The sequence below is a fragment of the Mesoplodon mirus genome (assembly GCF_964341445.2).
Source record: "Mesoplodon mirus genome assembly, chromosome: 15".
Taxonomy (NCBI): Eukaryota; Metazoa; Chordata; class Mammalia; order Artiodactyla; family Ziphiidae; genus Mesoplodon; species Mesoplodon mirus.
In genome coordinates, this window is record NC_138991.1 from 83,633,900 (window position 1) to 83,657,553 (window position 23,654).

General features: G+C 52.8%; 1 protein-coding gene across 2 annotated transcripts; it reads right to left on the minus strand.

Annotated features, from left to right (window-relative positions):
* Positions 1–552: 552 nt before the first annotated feature.
* Positions 553–22,704, minus strand: AP5Z1 (adaptor related protein complex 5 subunit zeta 1). Of its 2 annotated transcripts, XM_082644424.1 has the most exons (17): positions 22,617–22,704; positions 7,710–7,847; positions 7,437–7,623; positions 7,027–7,168; positions 6,776–6,888; positions 6,221–6,389; positions 5,771–5,911; positions 5,545–5,582; positions 5,206–5,368; positions 4,580–4,758; positions 3,685–3,827; positions 3,171–3,311; positions 2,551–2,662; positions 2,204–2,301; positions 1,662–1,785; positions 1,368–1,582; positions 553–1,106 (listed from the first exon to the last, which is right to left on the minus strand). In XM_082644424.1, the coding sequence occupies exons 1-17, from the start codon at positions 22,655–22,657 to the stop codon at positions 863–865; spliced, it is 2,388 nt and encodes a 795-aa protein (XP_082500550.1). In that variant the 5' UTR covers positions 22,658–22,704; the 3' UTR covers positions 553–862. The 2 variants fall into 2 exon arrangements, with proteins under 2 accessions (XP_082500550.1, XP_082500549.1); XM_082644423.1 differs by having other exon boundaries at positions 3,171–3,827; positions 4,580–4,850.
* Between the last annotated feature and the right edge of the window lie 950 nt (positions 22,705–23,654).

Genomic DNA, 23,654 nt, shown 5'->3' on the forward strand with positions numbered 1-23,654 from the left:
TGTCTCCTCCCCCCACCTGGTGTAAGAGCAAAGCGCACCCGGACTTGCTCCCAGTAAGGCTTCTGGCGGCAGGTGGCGTGGTCCCTGGGCGCACTCTGCTGGGTGCCCTGCCCTTCCTCCTGCCCGTAGGAGGCTGCAGGTCTGCAAAGGCGACGGCACCTCCCGCCGCCCAGCAGGGCCCCAGAGCCCCAGCCTTATCGCCTTCGACTTACTCAGGAGCGGGAGACGGTGTAAAAACTGTCACTGAGCAAACCCATTTCCCCAGTGGCAGCTACCACTGCTTCCTTTCTGACTGACCGCACGCGTTTGTTCGTGATCTGTGGTTTCTGTACCATCTGGGACGTGGGCTGAACGGGGCTCGGCCCTGACACACGGGGCTTAGGTGAGAAGGCAGGGCACCAGGTGAAGGCCCCTCCCAGCCCCAGGGCCGGCCCTCCCAGCCCAGCAGCACTGCGTCCCCTGGACTCCGCAGCAGCTACGGGGCTGCCTGTGGGGCTCCCTGGTTCCTGGGTGGAGGGAAGAAGAACAGACTCCACCTTGTTCACGCAGCTCTTTTGTAAAGGAGATTTATTTTCGCCGTATCTCTTCTTGCCCCCAAACAAACAAGGACCGGCAAGACACAAACCAAGCAGCTTCCCACCCAGTCCCAAGAGGGGCTAAAGCCGAGAATCAGTGCTGTGTCACTGCATAGCTCAGTGTGGTCACGAGAAAAAGGGGCTAAGAGACACACAGAGGCCAAAGGCTGAGACTGTGACAGCCTCCGTGACCACTGAAGCCGTGGCTGGTAATACCAGGCTCTCAACCTGCAGCCCTGCCCGGCGTCTACCTGGTCCCTTCACCCTGGCAGAAGGCCCGCCTCTCTCTACACCAGCCGGCTGACCGTGCGCAGGACCAGGGGCAGGGCCGTGTTGGTGTCACGGTGATAGCGGGGCTCGGACACCTCCACGCTGGGTGTGAACACGAACTGGGCCACGCTGGGCATCTTCAGCAGGTTCAGCAGCTCGGTGGCCCGCGTGCGGACGGCTCCCATGTCCTCCTCACTGGGCATGGAGCCCGTGGCTGGGCTCTGGGCCAGGTTCCTCATCTTTGACAGGAGCAAGGAGACCCTGGGGACGAAGGAGTCCCAGCCCGTCAGCTGCAGGCGCACCCCTCACGTGGGCAGGGGCGTCGTGGAGGGACCAGCTGCCAGGAGCACCCAGCTAGCGTGGTCTTAGCTGAGTGGTGAGACGGCAGTGCTGACACAGCCCACGCCACCTGCATCCAACCGGAAGGCCTGTGCGGCCTTGGGGGACGCAACAACCTCCAAAGCCATTCCCTTTCCCAACGGGCAGCCTGAAGCTTTCCCTCTACCCACCGGGAACTGGTACCTGGGAATCAGGTCTTGGCTCCGAGAGGCCAGCTTGGTCAGTGTGGTCATGAGCACGGTGATGACCTGTGGAGGACACTGGGGAAGGGCGGTGGAGGGCCGCGACCGGGTGACCTCGAAGAGCAAGGCCTCCAGGGCTTCGAAAAAGTTGTTGATCTGCTCCACGGTGCACCGCCGGTCCCAGGACACCGACAGGTACTCGCCGATGGCCCACACCTGGGTGGGGGACAGCGCTTCAGCCCTGTGACAGGCCCGCACGTCAGGCGTGGGCCGGGCAGGGCAGCGGCTGCCTTACCACGGATGTGAGCATGTGCCCGCCGCCGCGGGGGTCTCCCACAAACTCCAGCAGCTCCTTCGCCTGCTCGACCACCAGTGGGGGATGCAGCTTGCACAAGGCCGGGAACTGGGAGCTCAGCACCCTGCCAGAGAGGACACATGGGCTGTGCTCGCCCCGCACAGACCCCAGCCCCACGGCCCGTCCCGAGAAGAGCTGGGCGGTGGTGGGAAGCCCCCGAGCACCAGGTGGAAGTAAAGGTAGTCCCGGCCCCGCCAGGAACCTCTTGTCCCACCGGCGAGGCTGGGCTGGAGCTGGGCTGAGCCCGCGTGAACTGGGCCTTCAGCAAGGGGGACAGATGCTCTGGAAGGCTCCGTGGAAGAGGGGCTTGGGTGGGCAGGGAGGGGTCCGTGCAGTGGCCGAGTAAGTGCCGAGGCTGGGGTGGGGTTGGTGGCAGCTGGGGAACCATAGCCGTGAGGGACGGAGAGCACAGGGTCAGTGAACCCGTCCAGGACTGGGCCATGGAGCCACAGGAGGGGCCAAGCCCGCCAGGAGGGACCCACCTGTGCACACTGACTTCATACCCCGGGACCTGGTAAAGTGAGTTGCTTCGCTCCAGGAGCAGCAGTGCCAGCTGGCTGGCCAGGGCCCCGTCAGCAAACTGTGGGGAGAGAGAGAGAGACTGCATCCCACCCCCAGGGAACACCTCCAGACCTGGCTGTCTGCTGCCCTGGGGGCTTCTCTCGGCCCCAGTTCTGGGAGGGACAGGAGCCGGGCCGGGGCTGGTGTGAGCAGCCCTGTCTGCTGTGACGGACTGGCCCCTTGGCCACCGAGGAAGCTGGGGCCCTGTAGGTCCTGGCTCCAGCCGGGCCGCTGCTGCAGGGACAGAGGCCGCAGGAAGTGGGCTCACCTGCGTCACTGCCGAGAAGAACGCCCGGAGCAGGGTGGGCACGGCCTCGGCGCACTGGACAACCCGGGCACAGCCGGCCAGGGGCTGCAGCAGCCGGTAGAGTGGCGTCAACCTGGGGACACACGGCCCGGCCCTGAACACATGCCTGTTCCCCGTCCGCCCGGGGACCCGGCTCTGGGAGCGCCTGCTCTGCCCTCATCAGAGGCCACCCTGCACATCTAATCCACAGCCTGCTCCCTCCTCGGCCAGCCCTGCTCCCGTGGCACACGGGAGGGCTGGAGTGCGGCTGGGGGCAGGAGGCCGTGGTCCAGTCCTGGCCCTCCCACCCCTAGGATGTGCTAAGCCTCCCTTTCCCCACCTGTAGCAAGGAGTCAGCACAGCGCCTACCCCACAGGGCGACAAGGACGGCATCGGGAAACTGAACAAGCAGACCGCAAGCCAGGTGCCCAGGAAGCGCTTGGCAACGTGGCCAGCGCCTGTTGGGTGGGGGTCACCAGAGCTATCTCTCCAGGTCAGAAGGCACCAGGCCCGGGGCGGATGCCAGGGCCCAGCCTCAAGGCCTCAGTCAGGGAGCTCTCATGTCCCACGTGGGGCCTGCGACGCCCGGCAGCGAGCCCTACCTCTCCGTGGTCCCGCTGGCCTGGGCACGCAGCAGGTGCTGGAAGAGACCCTGGACCTGCGAGTCCCGGAAGGCCTCCAGGCAGCCGGGGGCCCTGATGGAGACGTCCCAGGGCGGCCTCTCAGATGAGGCCTGCAGCGACCTGCGAGCAGAGAGAATCCTGAGGCCGGGCTCGGACGTGGGCTCTGGCCCAGGCCAGAAGAAGCTGGACTCGGCCCCTGCCCTCGCAGTACCCACTGCCCAGGGAGAGACTAGAGCAGACGTCACCGTAACATCACTGTGCCCTGGCCCAGCCAGGAGCTGCAGGATGACCCAAAAGGGCCTGGGGGCTGGGCCCCTGGGAGGCTGCGCGGCTGAGTGAAAGACAGGCTGGGCTCCAGGGCTGCTGTCGGGGCGGCGAAGAGGTGCAGAGACACTGTGCCTGGGAGACAGCAGGAGCGGCCGGGGGCAAGGAGGGGCAGGGACAGGGCAGACACGGTCAGAACAGTGAGCAGCGGGGCCGGGCAGGGGCTCACCTGAGCTGCAGGTCCAAGGCTGCGGTGAGACAGGGCAGGTCCAGCAGCAGGTGGAGCATCTCCACGGCCGTCCCCGCGTCGACCAGCGATGGGAGGAGCGCCACGAAGTCGGAGGTGAGGGGCGGGCTGTTCCAGGCCAGGAACTGCGGGGACAAGCAGGGCAGCTCCAGCGGGAGCCCGGAGGGCACGGCACCAGCCCTGCCACGTCCTCCTGTGTCACTGTGACCCAGGCGTTGGGAAATAGGCCCTTCAACCTTCTTATCCCCTGTTCTTCTGGCTTCTGCGCTCACTTCTGTACCAACCATCAAAGCACTTTCCTTTTATCATCGTTTATTTTCCTGATTAAAGAACTCAGTCTCTGATTTTTGGAAAGGCCACGCAGCGACACACCAATCACAAAAAACACATCAGGGCTTCCCTGGTGGCACAGTGGTTGAGAATCCGCCTGCCAGTGCAGGGGGACACAGGTTCTAGCCCTGATCCGGGAAGATCCCACATGCCGCGGAGCAGCTAAGCCCGTGCGCCACAACTACTGAGCCTGCACTTACAGCCCGTGAGCCACAACTACTGAGCCCGCATGCCTAGAGCTGTGCTCTGCAACGAGAAGCCCGTGCACCGCAACAAAGAGTAGCCCCCGCTTGCCGCAACTAGAGAGCCTGCACGCAGCAACAAAGACCCAACGCAGCCAAATATAAAAACAAAACAAAAAAAACCCCATCAAAGACAAAGGTGCCAAATGGCTGAACACACCCGGCAACGCTCCCCAGTGAAGAGATGCTAACCTGAACCAATTCTGCAAGCCCAGACACCAAGCCAGGCCTGACCTCTCCTTCCCGAGGGCACAGGCACGGGCGCCCCCCACCCCCCTGCTCTGCTCATGGATGACCGAGCGCGCCTTGAAGAGGTTCGGGAAACTTGTCCTGAGAACGCCGAGGTTCCTGCCGAACAGAGGCAGGCTGTCCCTGCAGAACTGGACGAACTCGAAGGCCAGCATTGGGCTGTGGAAATGGTCAGCGGGGATCCTGGTGAAGAGGTGCTGGTAGACGGCTTCCGCGTCCACTGCGGCGGCCTCCCCTGGAAGGCAGCGGGCTCTGTCAGGGCAGAAGGCCTCAGGTGCTGCCGGGGGCCCCCCGAGCCTCGGGCCAAGCCTCCAGGGCCACACGTGTCTGCGGGACACCAAAGGCAGACGTGTCCACCCTTTGCAAGCACGGGAAGAGCCAGCTGAGCCGGATCCGGCTCTTCCCAGGTGTCTCTGGCCACAGACCCACCCTCTGGTTACGCTGACGGGGATCGTTCCTTGGAAGGGGCTGGTTTCATGGCTCCTTCCAGGAAACTCTCATGTCTAAGAGAGTTCAAGATCAACACAGACTTGGTAACGTTTTAATTTGCTACTTAAATCCATTTAAAAGTTCCCACCCTCGAACTGCTAACCGCTCATCAGAGCGGCGCTGCTCTACAGCGTGCAGGGGAGAGCGCCCTCCCCGCGGGCGGGCCTGCTCCCACGGGAGGGCGGAGGCTCACCATGGTGCAGGAAGAACTGGGCGACGGGCAGCAGCGCCCGCACCCAGGCTGGGTCCCCACGCAGGCGTGTGTGCAGGGGCTTCAGGCAGGAGAGGGTGCGGTACAGGAAGGAGGGGTCCTGCCGGCAGAGCACGTCCAGCACCAGCACGGCCTCCACCAGACACTGCGGGGACCCGAGGCGGCCGCTCAGACGGAGCTGTGAGCGCCCGCCCGCCCTCCCGCCCACCGGGCGCTCACTGCTTTCTGCAGGCCCCACCCGCCTGGCACTCACTGCTTTCTGCAGGCCCCACCCGCCTGGCACTCACTGCTTTCTGCAGGCCCCACCCGCCTGGCACTCACTGCTTTCTGCAGGTCTGAGTCTGCCTTCCTCAGGGCTCCTGGGGGAGGGAAGAAAGCCACCTGGTCTCTGCGTCCCCATCAGAACAGCCGAACAAGAAGGTGCCCCGTGTTCTGGAAGCTGGAGGAGAGGCCGGGGAGCCCACAGCTGGGAGCGACCCCAATGCAGACGTGAGGTGGGGATCGAGCGCCACAGGCCGCGGACAGGAAGGATGGCCCCAGGACTCACGCCGGTTACTCTGCTCGAGCAGGCGCTGGCAGTACTCGAAGGCCTTCTCCCGCAGCCATTCCTGGGGCGGCAGCAGGTGGCTGGCAGTGGAGGTGGCCGAGAGCACGGACAGGGTGGAGCCTTCCAGCTCCGACTTGTCGTCTGGAAGAGAGGACGAGGGCTCAGCAGGACAGGGAAGGACCCCCGCGGGGCGCGAGGAGGGCTGCCGTCGCCGACCGCCAAGGCCTGCACCCTGTCCCCCGTGCTGCCACCCCAACTGGACACGGTGGTGGAGATGAGCCCAGACTGTCTAACTGCTAGTGGGCTTGCAGGGGAGGAAGAGTTTGGAGAAGCTGTCTGAACAGTCCTGTCGACATCTGGCTTCTCAGCACGTCTGGGAAAGGCCTTCTGGAGACCACAAGGCTCAGCCTATGTCACCCAGGGGCCCACCACGTCCTGCCTGCATCCTACCTGCATCCGCGGCACTGGAGCCCTCAGGGCCGCTGTCCAGCAGCCAGGCCCGCAGCATGGAGAAGGCCTGCACGTTCAGCCACTGGTCCTCCGTGAAGCGCTGGCCCGTGGACAGCACCGTGAAGAAGTCCGTGGCCACTGCCCCGTCCACCTCGGTGACAGGGCCCAGCTGCAGGAGGCAAGGAAGGTCAGCCGGTGCTGCAGGGCCCGGGAAGGGACGAAGACAGGCAGCACGGGGCGCGAGCCACCGCCCTGGCTGTCCATGCTCCTCCGGGACCACAGGCACCCCGCCCCCCCCCCCAGGGTGCGTGAGTGCAGGCACTTGAGCTGAAAACACAGCCCTCGGTCAAGTATGATCCCTGCCCGCCTGTTCCGGGCCTCAACCCACAGAGCGCGTCACAGGCTCGGGGGCTGTGGCCCAAAGCGCCCCCACATGCCCGAGTGGAGTGAGGAGAGAGCGCTCGTTCTGGAACCAGGGAGGAGTGGGCGGCAGCCCACAGGCCAGGCCGGCTGAGGCGGCCCGGGCACACGGAGCTCCGAGTCCCCCAGCCTCACCTGCCGGGCTCTGGGCGTGGAGAAGAAGCCCCCGGAGGAGTGGGCGACCGCCTGCTGGACGCTGGCGTAGCGGAGCCAGTCCCCCAGCCGCTTGCTGAGTGCCCTGGTCTGCTCTGTGCGGGGCGGGGGTGACACCGTAGGAACCGAGTTAAGTCCCGCAGGCTTGGGCTGCCTGGGCTGCCGCAGGTCTTCCTAGGAACCTGCAGCAGCCCTAGTGGCCCCTCGGCCCCGGTGGCAGGGTGTGTGCAGACCTTCACGGAGGGCGTCCGGGGCCAGGCTGGTGACCTTGGACACGACGGGGAGGACGTGCCTCGGGCTGGGCCCCTCGGGCTGCCGGCTCTCCAGGACCCCGAGGACGCGCTGGCCCAAGCTCCTGACCTGCTGTCGGTCACCCTGCGAACCCCACAGTGGAACGTGTTCCTGCGCGTCACGAACGCCACCCGGTTCGGGCGTCCGGAACGTCACGAGGGCATCCCCAGCCCTGCGGCCTGAATCAGCCTCACAGCCCCGGCTCATTCCCCAACCCGGAATGGGGGCGGAGGGGGTAGGGCTGCTGGGTGACGGGCCCAGCCGAGCCTGCCCGCCCCACGGGGAGCACGCGGCCTGCTGGTTCACCGAGGCCCCAGGGCCACCAAGGGCAGGGCGGCGGCAGTCACATCACCTGGGCCAAGAGCACAGAGGCCACAAGGCCCAGCTGCCGCGTGTTCTGGATGTGGTCGCAGGAGAGGCTCAGGCTGTCCGAGGGCGACATCTCTCTCAGGACAGCGGCACAGAGGAGCTGGAGCTGCTCGGGGCAGGTGGGCGAGCAGAGGGCGGTCTGCAGCAGTGCCACACAAGGCTCCTCCAGCCTGGGGGGAGGGGGCGTGTCACCCCTCCGGGGCCGGGCAGGCAGCGCCCCCCTGCCCCGCGATGCCCCAGGGACGAGTGCGCTCACCTCCTGTTGTATTTCGTGGCCGAGACGATGAGGAAGAGCCTCCGCAGGGCGTCCAGGGCGTCGGCACCCCAGTCCTCCTTCCGCAGTAGCGCACAGACCCGGGCACAGAACTTGCCCAGCTCCTCGTCCCGGATCTCCCTAAACAGAGATGACAGTGTCGGCAACCCGGCGACGGGGGACCCGGAAACGTCGCCCTGAGCTGTGACAGGACGGCTCTCGGGCTGGGGACCATCCCTGCTGAGCAGAGAACACCCCAGGTGTCGTGGAGGAAGGTGGTTCCAGCACCACCAGGCCTCTTGTGACGAACCCGCTGACTGGGTACCCGACCTGGGTCCTTGCCCCCCACCCCCGCCAGGCGGGGGACCCTCACTCCAGCAGTTAGTACAGCAAACCTCCACCTCCACGCATTCGGATTGTTATTCCACGACCAGAAGCACAAACCGATTGGTTTACGAGTCAAAAGTAAGAGGGATTTAGCCTGAAGCCAGTTGCTTTTCTAAAGATTCCTTCAGTGAGCCTTTAACTTCTGTGAACAAGAATTAACAATGAAAATGTTATGACACATTACTCTAATACTTAATTTAAAAATTTATCTATTAAACATTTATAACAGGTAAGATGCTGAACCAAGTCTCAAAACGGAAGCCTGGTTCTAGGCTTACTCCAGCCCAAAAGGCAAGAAAAAGCAACGTGGGCCACAAGTCACTGCGCTGGGAGCTTCTGGGGGGCTCCTGGCAGGGCCCTTATACAGCTGGGCCCCCGCCGCGTGTCCCCGCCCCCAAAAGCCGTGGCTGAAGACCACCAAGTCCACTCTGCTCGAGCTCGGGGTCTGCAATTATGACCTGAGAGAGACGGCACATCCCCAGGCTGTGGGGCTGAGAAGGAGGTCCGAGAACCACGTGGGCTGGGGGTGCCGGGTGGCGGCTTGGGTTTCCCGTTCTCACCTGAAGGCTGGCAGACAAATCCCAGTGGCTTTCCCACCACGCCTCGCCTCCCACCCCCGTTTCCATTTTTTCATCTAATCCAGCCAGAGTGGGATCCAGCCGCCTACAAACACAAGCAAAGGCGCGTGTGGGACGAGGAGGGAGGAGGCTGAGTTGAGAGGCCGGGTGCAGGTCAGCTGCTCGCCGGGGCGACGGCCGAGGGAGAAGCTGCCGTGCGTCCCGGGGTTTCCCTGGCCTTGCTGCTCCCCCCCACCAAGTCCCACCCGCTTCACTTGTTCTGCAGTTCACAAGTCATGCTTCTGATAACTTTCCCCAGCCTTGCTCTCCATCTCTGAAAAATACAGAGAGAAACTAAAATTTACTCCGAATCCTAACTCCCAAACTTTAGTAATCTGTTTTAAAGTGCCACCAAAAATCACCGGCTTAATTAAAGAAAAACAGTGAAAACTAGTAAGACTCAACTGATAGTTATTAACATTCCTCAAATCCCAGCAGAGAGGAATTCCCACCCACCCGAGACAGAAAGACAGAGAAATAGGAATTAAATAGTGAGGGCTATTCCTTCTGCCTTTCAGCCTACACATGTATGACCTTGAATAGAAGATGAGCTGGGTGTTCTGAGTGGGCCTCAGTTCTTACATGTCCCCTGGCAAGACCTCTAGGCTACGCGTGCTGCATGCTGAGTGAGATGCTACAGCATTTAAAGATAATCTGTTTTCAGGGAGAGGAGATCAAGATGGCAGAGTAGGACACAGAGCTTACCACCCACCACGAACACACAAAAAATACATCCACACTGAAAGCAAACGAGACTGGCAGAAACACTCCTGTGCAACCAAGGCTGTGAGAAAGATGCCTGCGGACTTGGGGAGGAGGAGCGATCGGTTGGGACTTCTGCCCCTAGGAGGGGACACAGAAGAGGAGGGGAGGTAAGGGGCTCAAACCACATATTGGGTGTCCCAGCCTCGGGGTCCGACACCAGGAAGATGAGTTCCCTTGGCTGGTTTGAAAACCAGTGGGACGAACAGCAGGGCTGTAAGAAACCTAGACTCCACTCGTGAAGCGTGGGCGCCTGCTTGCTTACTCCTGAAATAAGGCAGAGGAAGCAGACTGAAACTGCCCGGGGCTCTGGCTGCTTGCCCGTGATCGCCCCAGCACCCGCCCCAGCCCCCGCCCAAGCTGAGCACCTGCTCCAGCCCCTCTTGCTCCAGCACTGCTTCCTCTTTGGGGGCAAAGATGCCGCTGCTGGGAGCGGGGAGAGCGCACACTTGGAACAGAACCAGCTTGGACCCGACCCTTAGGACAGCTGCTCCAGCAAACTGGGACCCGCCCTGACAGGGCAGTGATGGCCACTGAACAGACAAGAAGCTCCAGCTCACACCTGGCTCTGGCTCCAGCCCCTTTACATCTCCAGCCACACCCCCTACCAAGGCGACAGCTGCCAGCACAGCCTGGGGGAAGACATGACTCTTGTTCACTTCAGCTCCAGCTCTCCCAGCAAAGCCAATGGGCACATGCAGACCGTACAGGAACGCTCCCACATGGGGACACCTCTTCAAGACCACGACAGGTAACTTAACTGTTTTACCTAATTTCACAGAGACAGAAAAAGCCAAGCAAAATGAGAAGACAGAGGAATTTGTTTCAAATGGAAGAACAAGAAAAAAAGAACTGAAAAAAAACAACCAATGGAACAGAGGTAAATAATTTACCAGATAAAGAGTTGAAAGCATTAGTAATAAGAATGCTACTTGAACTAGGAAAAAGAACAGATAAACATGGGACTTTCCTGGTGGCGCAGTGGTTAAGAATCTGCCTGCCAGTGCAGGGGACACGGGTTCGAGCCCTGGTCTGGAACAGAGCAACTAAGCCCGTGCGCCACAACTACTGAGCCTGCACTCTAGAGCCCGCGTGCCACAACTACTGAAGCCCGCGCACCTGGAGCCCGTGCTGCACAAGAGAAGCCGCCGCAAAGAGAAGCCTGTGCACCACGACGAAGAGTAGCTCCCCTCGCTGCAACCAGAAAGCCTGCGCACGGCAACGAAGACCCAATGCAGGCAAAAATAAATAAATAAATAAAAGGATCCACCTGCCAATGCAGGGGACACGGGTTCGAGCCCAGGTCCGGGAAGATCCCACATGCCGCGGAGCAACTAAGCCCATGCACCACAACTACTGAGCCTGCGCTCTAGAGCCCGCGAGCCACAACTACTGAGCCCGTGTGCCACAACCACTGAAGCCCATGTGCCTAGAGCCGGTGCTCCACAACAAGAGAAGCCACCGCAGTGAGAAGCCCACGCACTGCAACGTAGACCCCGCTTGCCACAACTAGAGAAAGCCCGCATGCAGCAACAAAGACCCAACACAGCCAAAAATAAATTAAAAAAAATAAATTAATTTAAAAAAAAAGAAAAACACATTAAAAAAATGAGGACAGTTTAAGACATCTCTGGGACATTGTTAAGTGTACTGACATTCACATATAAGGGTCCCAGCAGGAGAAGAGAGTCAAAAATGTACGTGATGAAATTATGACTGAAAACTTCCTGTGCCTAAAGAAGGAAACAGATATCCAGGTACAGGAAGCAAAGAGAGCCCCAAACAAGATGAACCCAAAGAGACCCACGCCAAGACATACCATAATTAAAAAACAGCAAAAGTTAAAAAGAGAATTCTAAAGGCAGCAAGAGAAAAACAATCACATACAAGGGAACCCCCATAAGGCTATCAGTGGATTTTTCTGCAGAAACTTTTCAGACAAGAAGGGAGTGTCATGAGATATATTTAAAGTGCTGAAAGGAAAAACCTACAATCTAGGATACTCTACCCAGCCAATGTTATCATTCAGAATTAAAGGAAAGATAAAGAACTTCTCAGACAAGCAAAAACTAAAAGAATTCATCAATACTACACTGACCCTAAGAGTTAAAGGATCTCCTCTATGTGGGAAAGGCTAGAACAAGAATTTACAGAAAAGGAAAAAGTCCCACCAGTAAAAGCAAATATATAGTAAAGGCTGTGGGTCAACTAATTAAATAAGCTAGTACAAAGGTCACCATATATGGACCCCATGGTAACCACAAATAAAAATCGATATCATGAAAATGACTATACTACCCAAAGCAATCTACAGGTTCAACGCAATCCCTATCAAATCACCAATGGGACTTTTCATAGAACTAGAACAAGAAATTTTACAATTTGAATAGAAACACAAAAGACCCAAAATAGCCAAAGCAATCTTGAGAAAGAAAAACGGAGCTGGAGGAATCAGACTCGCTGACTTCAGACTATACTACAAAGCTACAGTAATCAAGACAGTATGGTACTGGCACAAAAACAGAAATACAGATCAGTGGAACAGGATAGAAAGCCCAGAGATAAACCCACACACATATGGTCACCTTATCTTTGACAAGGGAGGCAAGAATATACAATGGAGAAAAGACAGTCTCTTCAATAAGTGGTGCTGGGAAAACTGGACAGCTACATGTAAAAGAATGAAATTTGAACACTCCCTAATACCATACACAAAAATAAACTCAAAATGGATTAAAGACCTAAATGTAAGGCCAGACACTATAAAACTCTCAGAGGAAAACATAGGCAGAACACCCTAATGACATAAATCACAGCAATATCCTTTCTCACCCACCTCCTACAGTACTAGAAATAAAAACGAAAATAGGGCCTCCCTGGTGGCGCAGTGGTTGAGAGTCCGCCTGCCGATGCAGGGGATACGGGTTCGTGCCCCGGTCTGGGAGGATCCCATATGCCGCGGAGCGGCTGGGCCCGTGAGCCATGGCCGCTGGGCCTGCGCATCCGGAGCCTGTGCTCCGCAACGGGAGAGGCCACAACAGTGAGAGGCCCGCATACCGCAAAAAAAAAAAAAAAAAAAAAAAAAAAAAAAAAAGGAAAATAAACAAATGGGACCTAATGAAACTTAAAAGCTTTTGCACAGCAAAGGAAACCATAAACAAGACAAAAAGACAACCCTCAGAATGGGAGAAAATATTTGCAAATGAAGAAACTGACAAAGGATTAATCTCCAAAATTTACAAGCAGCTTATCAGCTCAATATAAAAAAAAAACAACCCAATCAAAAAATGGGCAGAAGACCTAAATAGACATTTTTCCAAAGAAGACATACAGATGGCCAACAAATACAGAAAAGGATGCTCAACATCACTAATCATTAGAGAAATGCAAATCAAAACCACAATGAGGTATCATCTCACACTGCTCAGAATGGCCATGATCAAAAATCTAGAAAAAATAAATGCTGGAGAGGGTGTGGAGAAAAGGGAACCCTCCTGCATTGTTGGTGGGAATGTAAATTGATACAGCCACTATGGAGAACAGTATGAAGATTCCTTAAAAAAACTAAATCAGGGCTTCCCTGGAGCACAGTGGTTGAAAGTCCGCCTGCCGATGCAGGGGACATGGGTTCATGCCCCGGTCTGGGAAGATCCCACATGCTGCGGAGGGGCTAGGCCCGTGAGCCATGGCTGCTGAACCTGTGCATCCGGAGCCTGTGCCCCGCAACAGGAGAGGCCACAACAGTAAGAGGCCCGTGTACCACAAAAAAAAAAAAAAAAAAAAAATCATTACCTGGAACCAATGTTTATACTCTCGTGGCTCAGAGATAAATGAGTTTCCTAAAAAAGTGGGGTGAATCTACCCATTAGGATGGCGACTGTCCCCCCAAAAGCAGAAAATAGCATAAGTGTTGGCTAGGATGGGGGGAAATTGGAAACCTTGTGTACTGTGGATCAGGGTGTAAATGGTGCAGCTGGGCTTTCCTGGGGGTGCAGTGGTTAACAATCCGCCTGCCAATGGAGGGGACACGGATTCAAGCCCTGGTCCGGGAAGATCCCACATGCTGCCGAGCAACTAAGCCCGTGAGCCACAACTACTGAGCCTGCGCTCAAGAGCCCACGAGCCACAACTACTGAGCGCATGTGTCACAACTACTGAAGCCCGCGTGCCTAGAACCTGTGTTGTACAAGAGAAGCCACCGCAATGAGAAGCCCGCGCACTGCAACAGAGTAGCCCCCGCTCACTGCAACTAGAGGAAGCCCACACACAGCAATGAAGACCCAATGCAGCCAAAACGAAATAAGTTTATTAAAAAAATAAAATTAAATGGTGTAGCTGCTATGGAAAACAGTATGGTGGTTCCTCAAAATATTAAAAATAAAATTACCACAGGATCTGGCCATTCCATTTCTGGGTCTACACCCCCCAAAAATTGAAATCAGGGTCTCAAAGGGATGTTTGTACACCCATGTTCATAACAGCATTATTCCCAGTAGCCAAAAGGTAAAAGGAAGAAATTCAGTGTTCACTGACAGATGCATAGATACGAAAATATAGCATATACATACGATAAAATAATAGCCTTGAAAGGGAAGGAAATTCTGATGAAGCCGTGGGTTAGATCCATTTCACCCGCGTCCACTAATCAAGGTCGGTTTAAGACTTGCACATCCTCCAGGCATCACGGAGCCTAAACCGTACAGTGTTTGCCCGAGTTATTTTCCAGGAACTTGGAGTCAGCTGTGTCTAGTTTGAGCTGAGCTGGTCGTGACTGGATAAGACCACCGACCCTCCAACTGGGCATGCGCGAGTGTCACAGGGTGACCTTGTAACATCGGAGGGCTGAAAACTCCACCCTCGGATGGTGCTGAGGCCCGGGAATCAGCTCCGCCTGCGCAGACCCACACTTCTCCCCATCACCTCTCCCCCCGCCCCCGACCGCCCTGCCTCTGTATTCTACTCCGTCAGTATATCCCATACACACCCCAGCCCTTGCCCTGGGAGAGGCGGGTTTGAGATTTGTGTTCCGTCTCTTCGATTGGCTGCCTCGCGAATAACCCTTCTCGATGCTGCAAACCTCGGTGTCTGGCGGTTTGACCTGCTGCAAGCGGGCAGAACAAAGCTGGTTCAGTAACACCTGCTACGACATGGATGAACCTGAGGGCGGCTCTGCTAAGTGAGCTGTCAGTCATGAGAAGACAAGTGCTGTGTGATTCTGTGATAGAGCAGAATCTTCTAGAGAATGGTGGTGATGGTTGCACGATAATGTGAATGTACGTAACACGGCTGACCCTTACTCTTAAAAATGGTCAAGATGTATGTGTATTTTACCACAATTGTAAACTTTTAAGTGGGGCAAAGTCACAGAACTAATGCGATCCCTCTGGCCTCCGCTTCCCTCTGCTCCCATGTTAGGCTTCACAGTTTGACCCTAATTCCTAACCCGCTGGCGATCCTCTGCTGGTCTACACCTGGGTAGGTTTGCCAATTCTGTTTCCTCTCCCTGGAATTCTCTTTCCTGCTTTTATCCTGTTGTTTGACCGACTCCACCTCAAATGTCAGCCTCCTGAAGGCTTTCCCCATCCGACCACCCACAGCCTGTTCCAAGGGTTACTGGTCTCTTTCTGGGCCTCCTCTTTGTCGTGTCTGTATTCCTGTAGCTGTCCTTTCACATAATATTTTGGCTATACGTTTGCTGGTCTACATTGTCTCCCCAGTAGACGTGGGCTGTGTTGGGGATGGCGCCTGACGGCATGAGGGTAACTGGGCATTTTCTCAGCCATTCAGGGCTGAGAGTGAAGACCCAAATATTTGGAGATAGAATGTAATTTAAATGGGATTATAATGGCCATAAACACACACACTCTGTGACTTTGTGGTGACTCTCCTACATCTCTGTGTTATAAGCAGAGCAGAAGGTCCTAGGCTGGTATCACTGCAATTTTGGGCATCCCTAGGGGCCATCAGGGTCTCAGGTGGGTCCATGGAGAGACGAAACCCATGGGAGATGAATGGGTTCCTGGCCTGGCCCAGGTTTAAGATTCCTAGTAAACTGTGTCCAGTGGGGCAGGAACCCGTTCTTAAAGAAGAGTTCCTGGTAGATACATGAGGCCTGGGAAACTGGGATGGGGGATGGGGCGGGAGGGGGAGAATAATTAAAATACTTGCAAAGGACATCCCTGGACACCTTTGTGCACCTCACCTGACCCAACCCTTAAAGATACTTAGGCCAGGGCTTCCCTGGTGGCACAGTGGTTGAGAGTCTGCCTGCTGATGCAGGGGACACGGTTCGTGACCTGGTCTGGGGAGATTCCACATGCTGCGGAGCGGCCGGGCCCGTGAGCCATGGCTGCTGAGCCTGCACGTCCGGAGCCTGTGCTCCGCAACAGGAGAGGCCACAACAGTGAGCGGCCCACGTACCGCAAAAACAAAAACTAAATTAGAGCTACCATATGACCCAGCAATCCCACTACTGGGCATATGCCCTGAGAAAACCATAATTCAAAAAGAGTCATGTACCACAATGTTCATTGCAGCTCTATTTACAACAGTCAGGACATGGAAGCAACCTAGGTGTCCATCGACAGATCAATGGATAAAGAAGATGTGGCACATTTATACAATGGACTATTACTCAGCCATGAAAAGAAATGAAATTGAGTTATTTGTAATGAGGTGGATGGACCTAGAGTCTGTCATACAGAGTGAAGTAAGTCAGAAAGAGATAAACAAATACCGTATGCTAACGCATACATATGGAAACTAAAAAAGCAGTACCGATGAACCTAGTGGCAGGGCAGGAATAAAAACAGACGTAGGGAACGGACTTGAGCACATGGTGAGGAAGGGGAAACTGGGAATGAAGTGAGAGAGTAACACTGACATATATACACGACCAAATGTAAAATGAATGGCTAGTGGAAAGCTGCTGAATAGAACAGGGAGATCAACTTGATGCTTTGTGACGACCTAGAGGGGTGGGATAGGGAAGGTGGGAGGGAGGCTCAAGAGAGAAGGGATATGGGGACATATGTATACATATGGCTGATTCACTTTTTTGTACACAGACACAACACTGTGAAGCAATTATACTCCAATAAACGTGTGAAAAAAACAAAACCAAAAAAAAAAACCCCATCAAGGTAAGAAAGAAAAAGAAGAATGGAGAAGAACTATAAAAAACGACGAGAAAACAAGCAACAACATGGCAATAAGTACATACCCATCTATAGTTACCTTAAATATCAATGGACTAACACTCCAATCAAAAGACATAAGATGACTGACTGGATAATAAAACAAGACCTATCTATATGCTGCTTGAAAGAGACTCACTTCAGAACTAAAGACACACAGACTGAAAGCAAGGGGATGGAAAAAGATATTTCATGTAAATAGAAACAAGAAAGCTGGGGCAGCAATACTCATATTAGACAAAGTAGACTTTAAAACAAAGTCTGTAACAAAAGCCAAAGAAGGGCATTATGTAATGATAAAGATAGTAGGGGACTTTAACACCCCACTTACATCAATGGACAGATCACCCGGACATAAAGTCAGTAAGGAAACAGTAGTCTTAAATGACACATTAGACCAGTTGGACTTCATTAAACTGGGCATCAATATCTACAGGACATTTCATCCCAAAACAGCAGAATACAGATTCTTTTTAAGTGCACATGGAATGTTCTCCAGGATAGATCACATGCTAGACCACAAAACAAGTCTCAACAAATTTAAGAGGATAGAAATTATATCCAGAATTTTTTCTGACCACAACCGTACAAAACTAGAAGTCAATTACAGGAAGAAAAATGGGGTAAACACAAACATGTAGACACTCAACAACATGGTACTAAAAAACCAATGGGCCCTAAAAGAAATCAAAAAGGAAATAAAAGTACCTCAAGACAAATGAAAATAAAAACACATTCCCAAATCTATGGGATGCAGCAAAAGAAATTCTAAGAGGGAAGTTTATAGCAATACAGGCGTACCTCAAGAAACAAGAAAAATCTCAAACATCCCAACTACCTACCTTCTAAAGGAATTAGAAAAAGAAGAAGAAACAAAGCCCGAAGTCAGCAGAAGGAAGGAAATAATACAGATCAGAGAAGAAACAAAATAGAGACCAAAATAAATAAATAAATAAAAAATAAAGACCAATGAAACCAAGAGCTGTTTTTTTTTTTTTTTTTTTTTTTTTTCCCGGTATGCGGGCTTCTCACTGTTGTGGCCTCTCCCGTTGTGGAGCACAGGCTCCGGACGCGCAGGCTCAGCGGCCATGGCTCACGGGCCCAGCTGCTCCGTGGCATGTGGGATCTTTCCGGACGAGGGCACGAACCTGTGTCCCCTGCATCGGCAGGCGGACTCTCAACCACTGCGCCACCAGGGAAGCCCTAAGAGCTGTTTTTTAAAAATATAAAATTGGTAAGCCTTTAGTCAGGCTGATCAATTTAAAAAAAAAGAGAGAGAGGATCCAAATAAAATAAGAAAGAGGAGAAATGAAAACTGATATCGCAGAGATACAAAAAACGATAAGAAAATACTACCAACAGTTATATGCCAACGAATTTGACAATCCAGAAGAAACTGCTACATTTCTAGAAACATACAAGTCCAAGACTGAATCAAGAAGAAATAGACAATCTGAACAGACCTATCACTAGTAGTGAAATTGAATTAGTAATTTAAAAAACTCCCTGGGCTTCCCTGGTGGTGCAGTGGTTAAGAATCAGCCTGCCAATGCAGGGGACATGGGTTCAAGCCCTGGTCTGGGAAGATACCACATGCCGTGGAGCAACTAAGCCTGTGTGCCACAACTGCTGAGCCTGCACTCTAGAGCCTGAGAGCCACAACTACTGAAGCCCGCGCGCCTAGAGCCTGTGCTCTGCAGCAAGAGAAGCCACCACAATGAGAAGCCTGCGCACCACAACGAACAGTAGCCCCCGCTCGCCGCAACTAGAAAGAGCCTGCACACAGTAATGAAGACGCAACTCAGCCACAAATAAATAGAATAAATTTATTTAAAAAACTAAAAAACAAAACTACCAGTGAACGAAAGTCCAGGACCGGACAGCTTCATGAGGGAATTCTGCCAGACATATAAAGAAGAGATAATACCCACCCTTCTCAAACTATTCCAAATAACTGAAGAGGATGGAACACTCCCAAATTCATTCTATGAGGCCACAATTACCTTGATACCAAAACAAGACAAAGACACTACAAAAAAAGAAAATTACAGGCCAATATATTTGATGAATATAGACACAAAAATCCTCAACAGAACATTAGCAAACCAAATTCAACAATAAAAAAAGATCATAGGGAATTCCCTGGAGGTCCAGTGGTTAGGACTCTGCACTTTCACTGCTGAGGGCGAGGGCTCAATCCCTGGTCAGGGAACTAAGATCCTGCAAGCCATTCAGCACAGCCAAAAAAAAAAAATCATACACCATGATCAAGTGGGATTTATTCCAGGGTCACAAGGATGGTTCAATATCTGCAAATCAATCAGTATAATACACCACATTAACAAAAGAAAGGATAAAATTCACATGATCATCTCAATATATGCAGAAAAAGCATTTGACAAAGTTCAACATCCATTCATGATAAAAACTCTCATCAAACATCTCTCAGAGGGACCATCTCTCAGAGGGACCATCTCTCAACATAATAAAGGCAATTTATTACAAACCCACAGCTAACATCATACTCAACAGTGAAAAGCTAAAAGCTTTTCCTCTAATATCAGGAACAAGACAAGGATGCCCACTCTCACCACGTCTATTTAACACACTATTGGAAGTCCTAGCCACAGCAATCAGACTCGAAAAATAAATAAAAGGCATAAAACTTGGAAGGGAGGTAAAATTGTCCCTATTTGCAGATGACATAATACCATATACAGAAAAGCCTAAATTTTCCACCAGAAAACTATTAGAATAAATTCAGTAAAGTTGCACGATACAAGATTAATATTCAGAAACCTGTTGCTTTTCTATACGTAAGTAAAGAACTATTAGAAAGAGAAAGCAAGAAAATAATCCTGTTAAAATCATGTCAAAAAGAATAAAATACCTAGGAATAAACTTAACGAAAGAGGTGAAAGACCTATACTCTGAAAGCTATAAAACACTGATAGAGGAAACTGAAGATGAATGATACAAAGAAATGGAAAGATATCCTATGTCCATGAATTGGAAGAATTAATATTGTTAAAATCTCCATACTACCCAAAGCAATCTACAGATGTAATGCAATCCCTATCAAAATACCCACGACATTTTTCACAGAACTAGAACAAATAATCCTAAAGTTTATATGGAACTACAAAAGACCATGCATAGCCAAAGCAATCTTGAGAAAAAGGGACAAAGCTGGAGAGAGGTATCATGCTCCCTGATTTCAGACTATACTCTACTACAAAACTACAGCAATCAAAACAGTATGGTACTGGCACAAAAACACACACATAGATCAATGGTACAGAAAAGAGAAAAGAGGGCCCAGAAATAAACCCACATACTTACAGTCAATTAATCCACGACAAAGGAGGCAAGAATACGCACGCACGCACACACACACACACACACACACACACACACACACACGAGGAAAAGACAGTCTCTTCAATGAGTGGTGCTGGTAAAACTGGACAGCTATATGTAAAAGAAAGAAATTGGAACATTCTCTAACATCATATACAAAAGTAAAGTCAAAACGGATTAAAGACCTAGATGTAAGATTGGAAACCATAAAACTCCTAGAAAAAAACACAGGCAGAACACTCTTTGACATAAATCATGGCAATATTTTTTTTGGATCTCCTAAGGCAAAGGAAGCAAAAGCAAATATAAACAAATAGGACCTAATTAAACTTAAAAGCTTTTGCACAGCAAAGGAACCCTACCGAATGGGAGAAAATTTTTTCAAGTGATATGACTGATAAGGGATTAATATCCAAAATATATAAACAGCTCATGCAACTCAATATAGAAAAAAACTCAATTAAAAAATGGGCATAGGGCTTCCCTGGTGGCGCAGTGGTTGAGAGTCCGCCTGCCGATGCAGGGGACGCAGGTTCGTGCCCCAGTCCGGGAGGATCCCACATGCCGCAGAGCGGCTGGGCCCGTGAGCCATGGCCGCTGAGCCTGCGCGTCCGGAGCCTGTGCTCCGCAGCGGGAGAGGCCGCGGCAGTGAGAGGCCGGCGTACCGCAAAAAAAAAAAAAAAAAAAAAAAAGGGCATAACACCTGAATAGACATTTTTCCAGAGAAGACATACAGATGGCCAATAGGCACATTAAGAGATGCTCAACACGGCTAACCGTCAGAGAAATACAAATCAAAACCACAATGAGATAACACCTCACACCTGTCAGAATGGCCCTCATCAAAAAGACCACAATAACAAATGTTGGTGAGAATGTGGAGAAAAGACAACCCTAGTTCACTGTTGGTGGGAATGTAAATTGGCGCCGTCACTACGGAAAACTGTGCAAGTTCCTCAAAAAACTAAAAATTGAACTACCATACCACCCAGCAACTCCATTACCGGGTATATATCCTAAGAAAACAAAAACACTAATTTGAAAAGGTACACACACCCCAATGTTCATAGCATTATTTACAACAGCCAAGATATGGAAGCAACCTAAGTGTCCATCAACAGATGAATGGATAAAGAAGATGTGATTATATATAGATATACACACACAATGAAATATTACTCAGCCATAAAAAAGTGAAATTCTGCCATTTGCAACAGCATGGATGAACCTGGATGATATTATGCATAGTGAAATGAATCAGAGAGAAAGACAAATACTGTATGTTATCATTTATAATGCAGAATCTAAAAAATGGAACTAATGAATACAACAAAACAGAAACAGACTTATAGATATAGAGCACATACTGGTGGTTATCAGTGGAGAGTGGGAATTGGGGAGGGGCAAGATAGGTGTAGGGGGTTAAAAGGTACAAACTATGTATTAAACAAGCTATAGATATATTGTATAGCACAGGGAATATAGCTAATATTTTAGAATAATTTTAAATAGAGTATCTATAAAAATATTGAATCACTATGTTGTACAGCTGAAACTAATGTTGTCAATCAACTATACTTCAATTTTTGAAAAAAGATATCTATTTTTCTTTAATACAGCTCTCCTAAATTCAAGTGAACTTGAATTGGAATACTGGAACTTGAATATTGGAATATCCATCCAAGATTGAAAGAAATACAGATTTTTTTGGACTCGGTGGGGAGACGGTGCTACAAATCTTCAAAACACTTGCTTAACAGACTTTCAGGGGTTATTCTGACCTTATCAAACGTTTACCCTGTTTACAGCCTTTTGAAACTAACATGCATTCAAGATCTTGCTTCCCTAAGATCAGAGGAGCCTCAACCAGCCTAATCTTTCCCACCAACTGGTCCAGCTCCGAATCCAGTTTTTTTTTTTTAAACCATGGTTCTGGCCGCATTTTCTTCTCTTAAAGTAGCATCAAGTCTTACACTGTCTGATGGATTATGGGGTTTTAGTCCGATCTTACATCTGCTTTCTCCCATGAGTGGCTAGTTGGTGAGGAAGGGGCTACCGACTTAGTGAGAGTTCAGAGCCAGCTCAGAGTCCTAAGACGCTGGGTAATTTCTCAATACATCCAATGCATCCACAAGAGAGGGGATCTTTCTATATAACAAAATCCTCCATGGCTCCCCAAAGCCCTCGCAAGGTATCGAACTCATGGGCTTTGCACAGGGCTCGCCATGGCTCAATCCAGCAGGCTCTCCAGCGTCTTTCTAGCTTTCTTGACCCTGAAGCAACTGACAGCTCTGGACCCCACTTCCTGCCAGACGTGGGGTCCGCAGCCGCCAAGCCTTTGGCCAAACCATCAGCGGGGTCCCACCCCACTTCATTTCCACTCATCCTTCAGAGCGCTCTCAGGAGCCACCTCCTCCGGGGACCAGCTCGACCCTGCCCGGACCTCCTCAGCCCGTGCCTGGCCCGCGCGGCCTCCCCGACCTCAGAGTCTCTAAAGTGGGTTCAAAGGGGGCTCTTTCGAGTCGCCGCGCGCAGGCCCGGCTCTGAGACCCACCACCAAGTGCCCGAAGGGAAAAGCTTGGACGCACCTGGCCTGGCGGAGCAGACTCTCCGCCCCCGTCGTGAACATCCCGCCGCTGCCTCCGCCGCCTCCGCCGCCTCCTCCTCCTCCGCCGCCGCCGCCTCCCGGAGAGCAGTCCTCGCACTCCGCACGCTAGCGACTCCGGGAGAAAAGCCCGCAGCAACGCCGGCTTCCCGGTCGCGTCCCGTGCAGCGTCCCGTGGCGCATCACGTGAGCGGGGCGCACAGGCCGTCGACCAATGGGCTTTGACGGAGCGTCTCAGCCGGGGGCGGGGCCGTCAGCGCGAGGGCCGACGGTCAGGGCTGGGTGTGGGTAGCGTTCCGGCACTTTGGACCGCGGGATTCCGGGACCTCGAGACCCCGGAACGTCCGCACCCCGGAACCATGGCACCCGGCACCCCGGTGCAGCTCCGGCGCTGGGCGCCCGGGAGCCGTTAGGAGCGGCCTGTCACCGCTGGGCCTCAGTCCATCTCCCCAGTTCTAGGTTCTGTTCCATGAACACAGTCCGCTCCGCCGCTTGCAGGTCCCGTGTTCAGTGCGACCTGAATATACTACACAGACTGCGGTCGTGGGCTGGGTCCGTGTCCTGCAGTTTGCAAGGAACAGCTGCAGCTCTCAGAAGTTCTTTTTTAAAGCTCCCATTCCATTTTGCACCCAGCGTAGGCTGTACCTGCTGCTTTAAAAAATCTTATTCAGTCCCCACCATATCACAGATACTATCGGTATCTCGTTTTACAGATAAGGCAACATGCTCAGAGAGGGAAGGTCAATTTCTAGTAATTCTGAGAGGTGTGTTGGCCACAGTATTTCCACCCTGCAGAGTGCGCGGGGACACAGGGCGGTCCTCTGGGCAGTGACAATCCAGCGTGATAAATGCTGTTACAGCCTAAAACAGGAGGAATACTTCGGGAGGGACGGTGCCTAAGATGAGCCCAGAGGGTGTCAGACCAAGGGGTGGGAGGGGATGGCCTAGGCGAAGGTCCTGAAGGCAGCACGAAGGCCTGCTTCCTGTAGCTTACATGCACCTCAGGGGAAACCTGCTGTTG

What these genes read in the sequence shown, in the direction of transcription:
- AP5Z1 (XM_082644423.1), bottom strand. Translation starts at nt 22,657, where the DNA reads ATGTTCACGACGGGGGCGGAGAGTCTGCTCCGCCAGGCCAG. An exon ending in CCTCTGTGCTCTTGGCCCAG is followed by an intron (nt 7,169 to 7,436) that starts GTGATGTGACTG and finishes TGGGGTTCGCAG; the next exon opens with GGTGACCGACAGCAGGTCAG. An exon ending in ACTCAGACCTGCAGAAAGCA is followed by an intron (nt 5,369 to 5,544) that starts GTGAGTGCCAGG and finishes GGGTCCCCGCAG; the next exon opens with TGTCTGGTGGAGGCCGTGCT.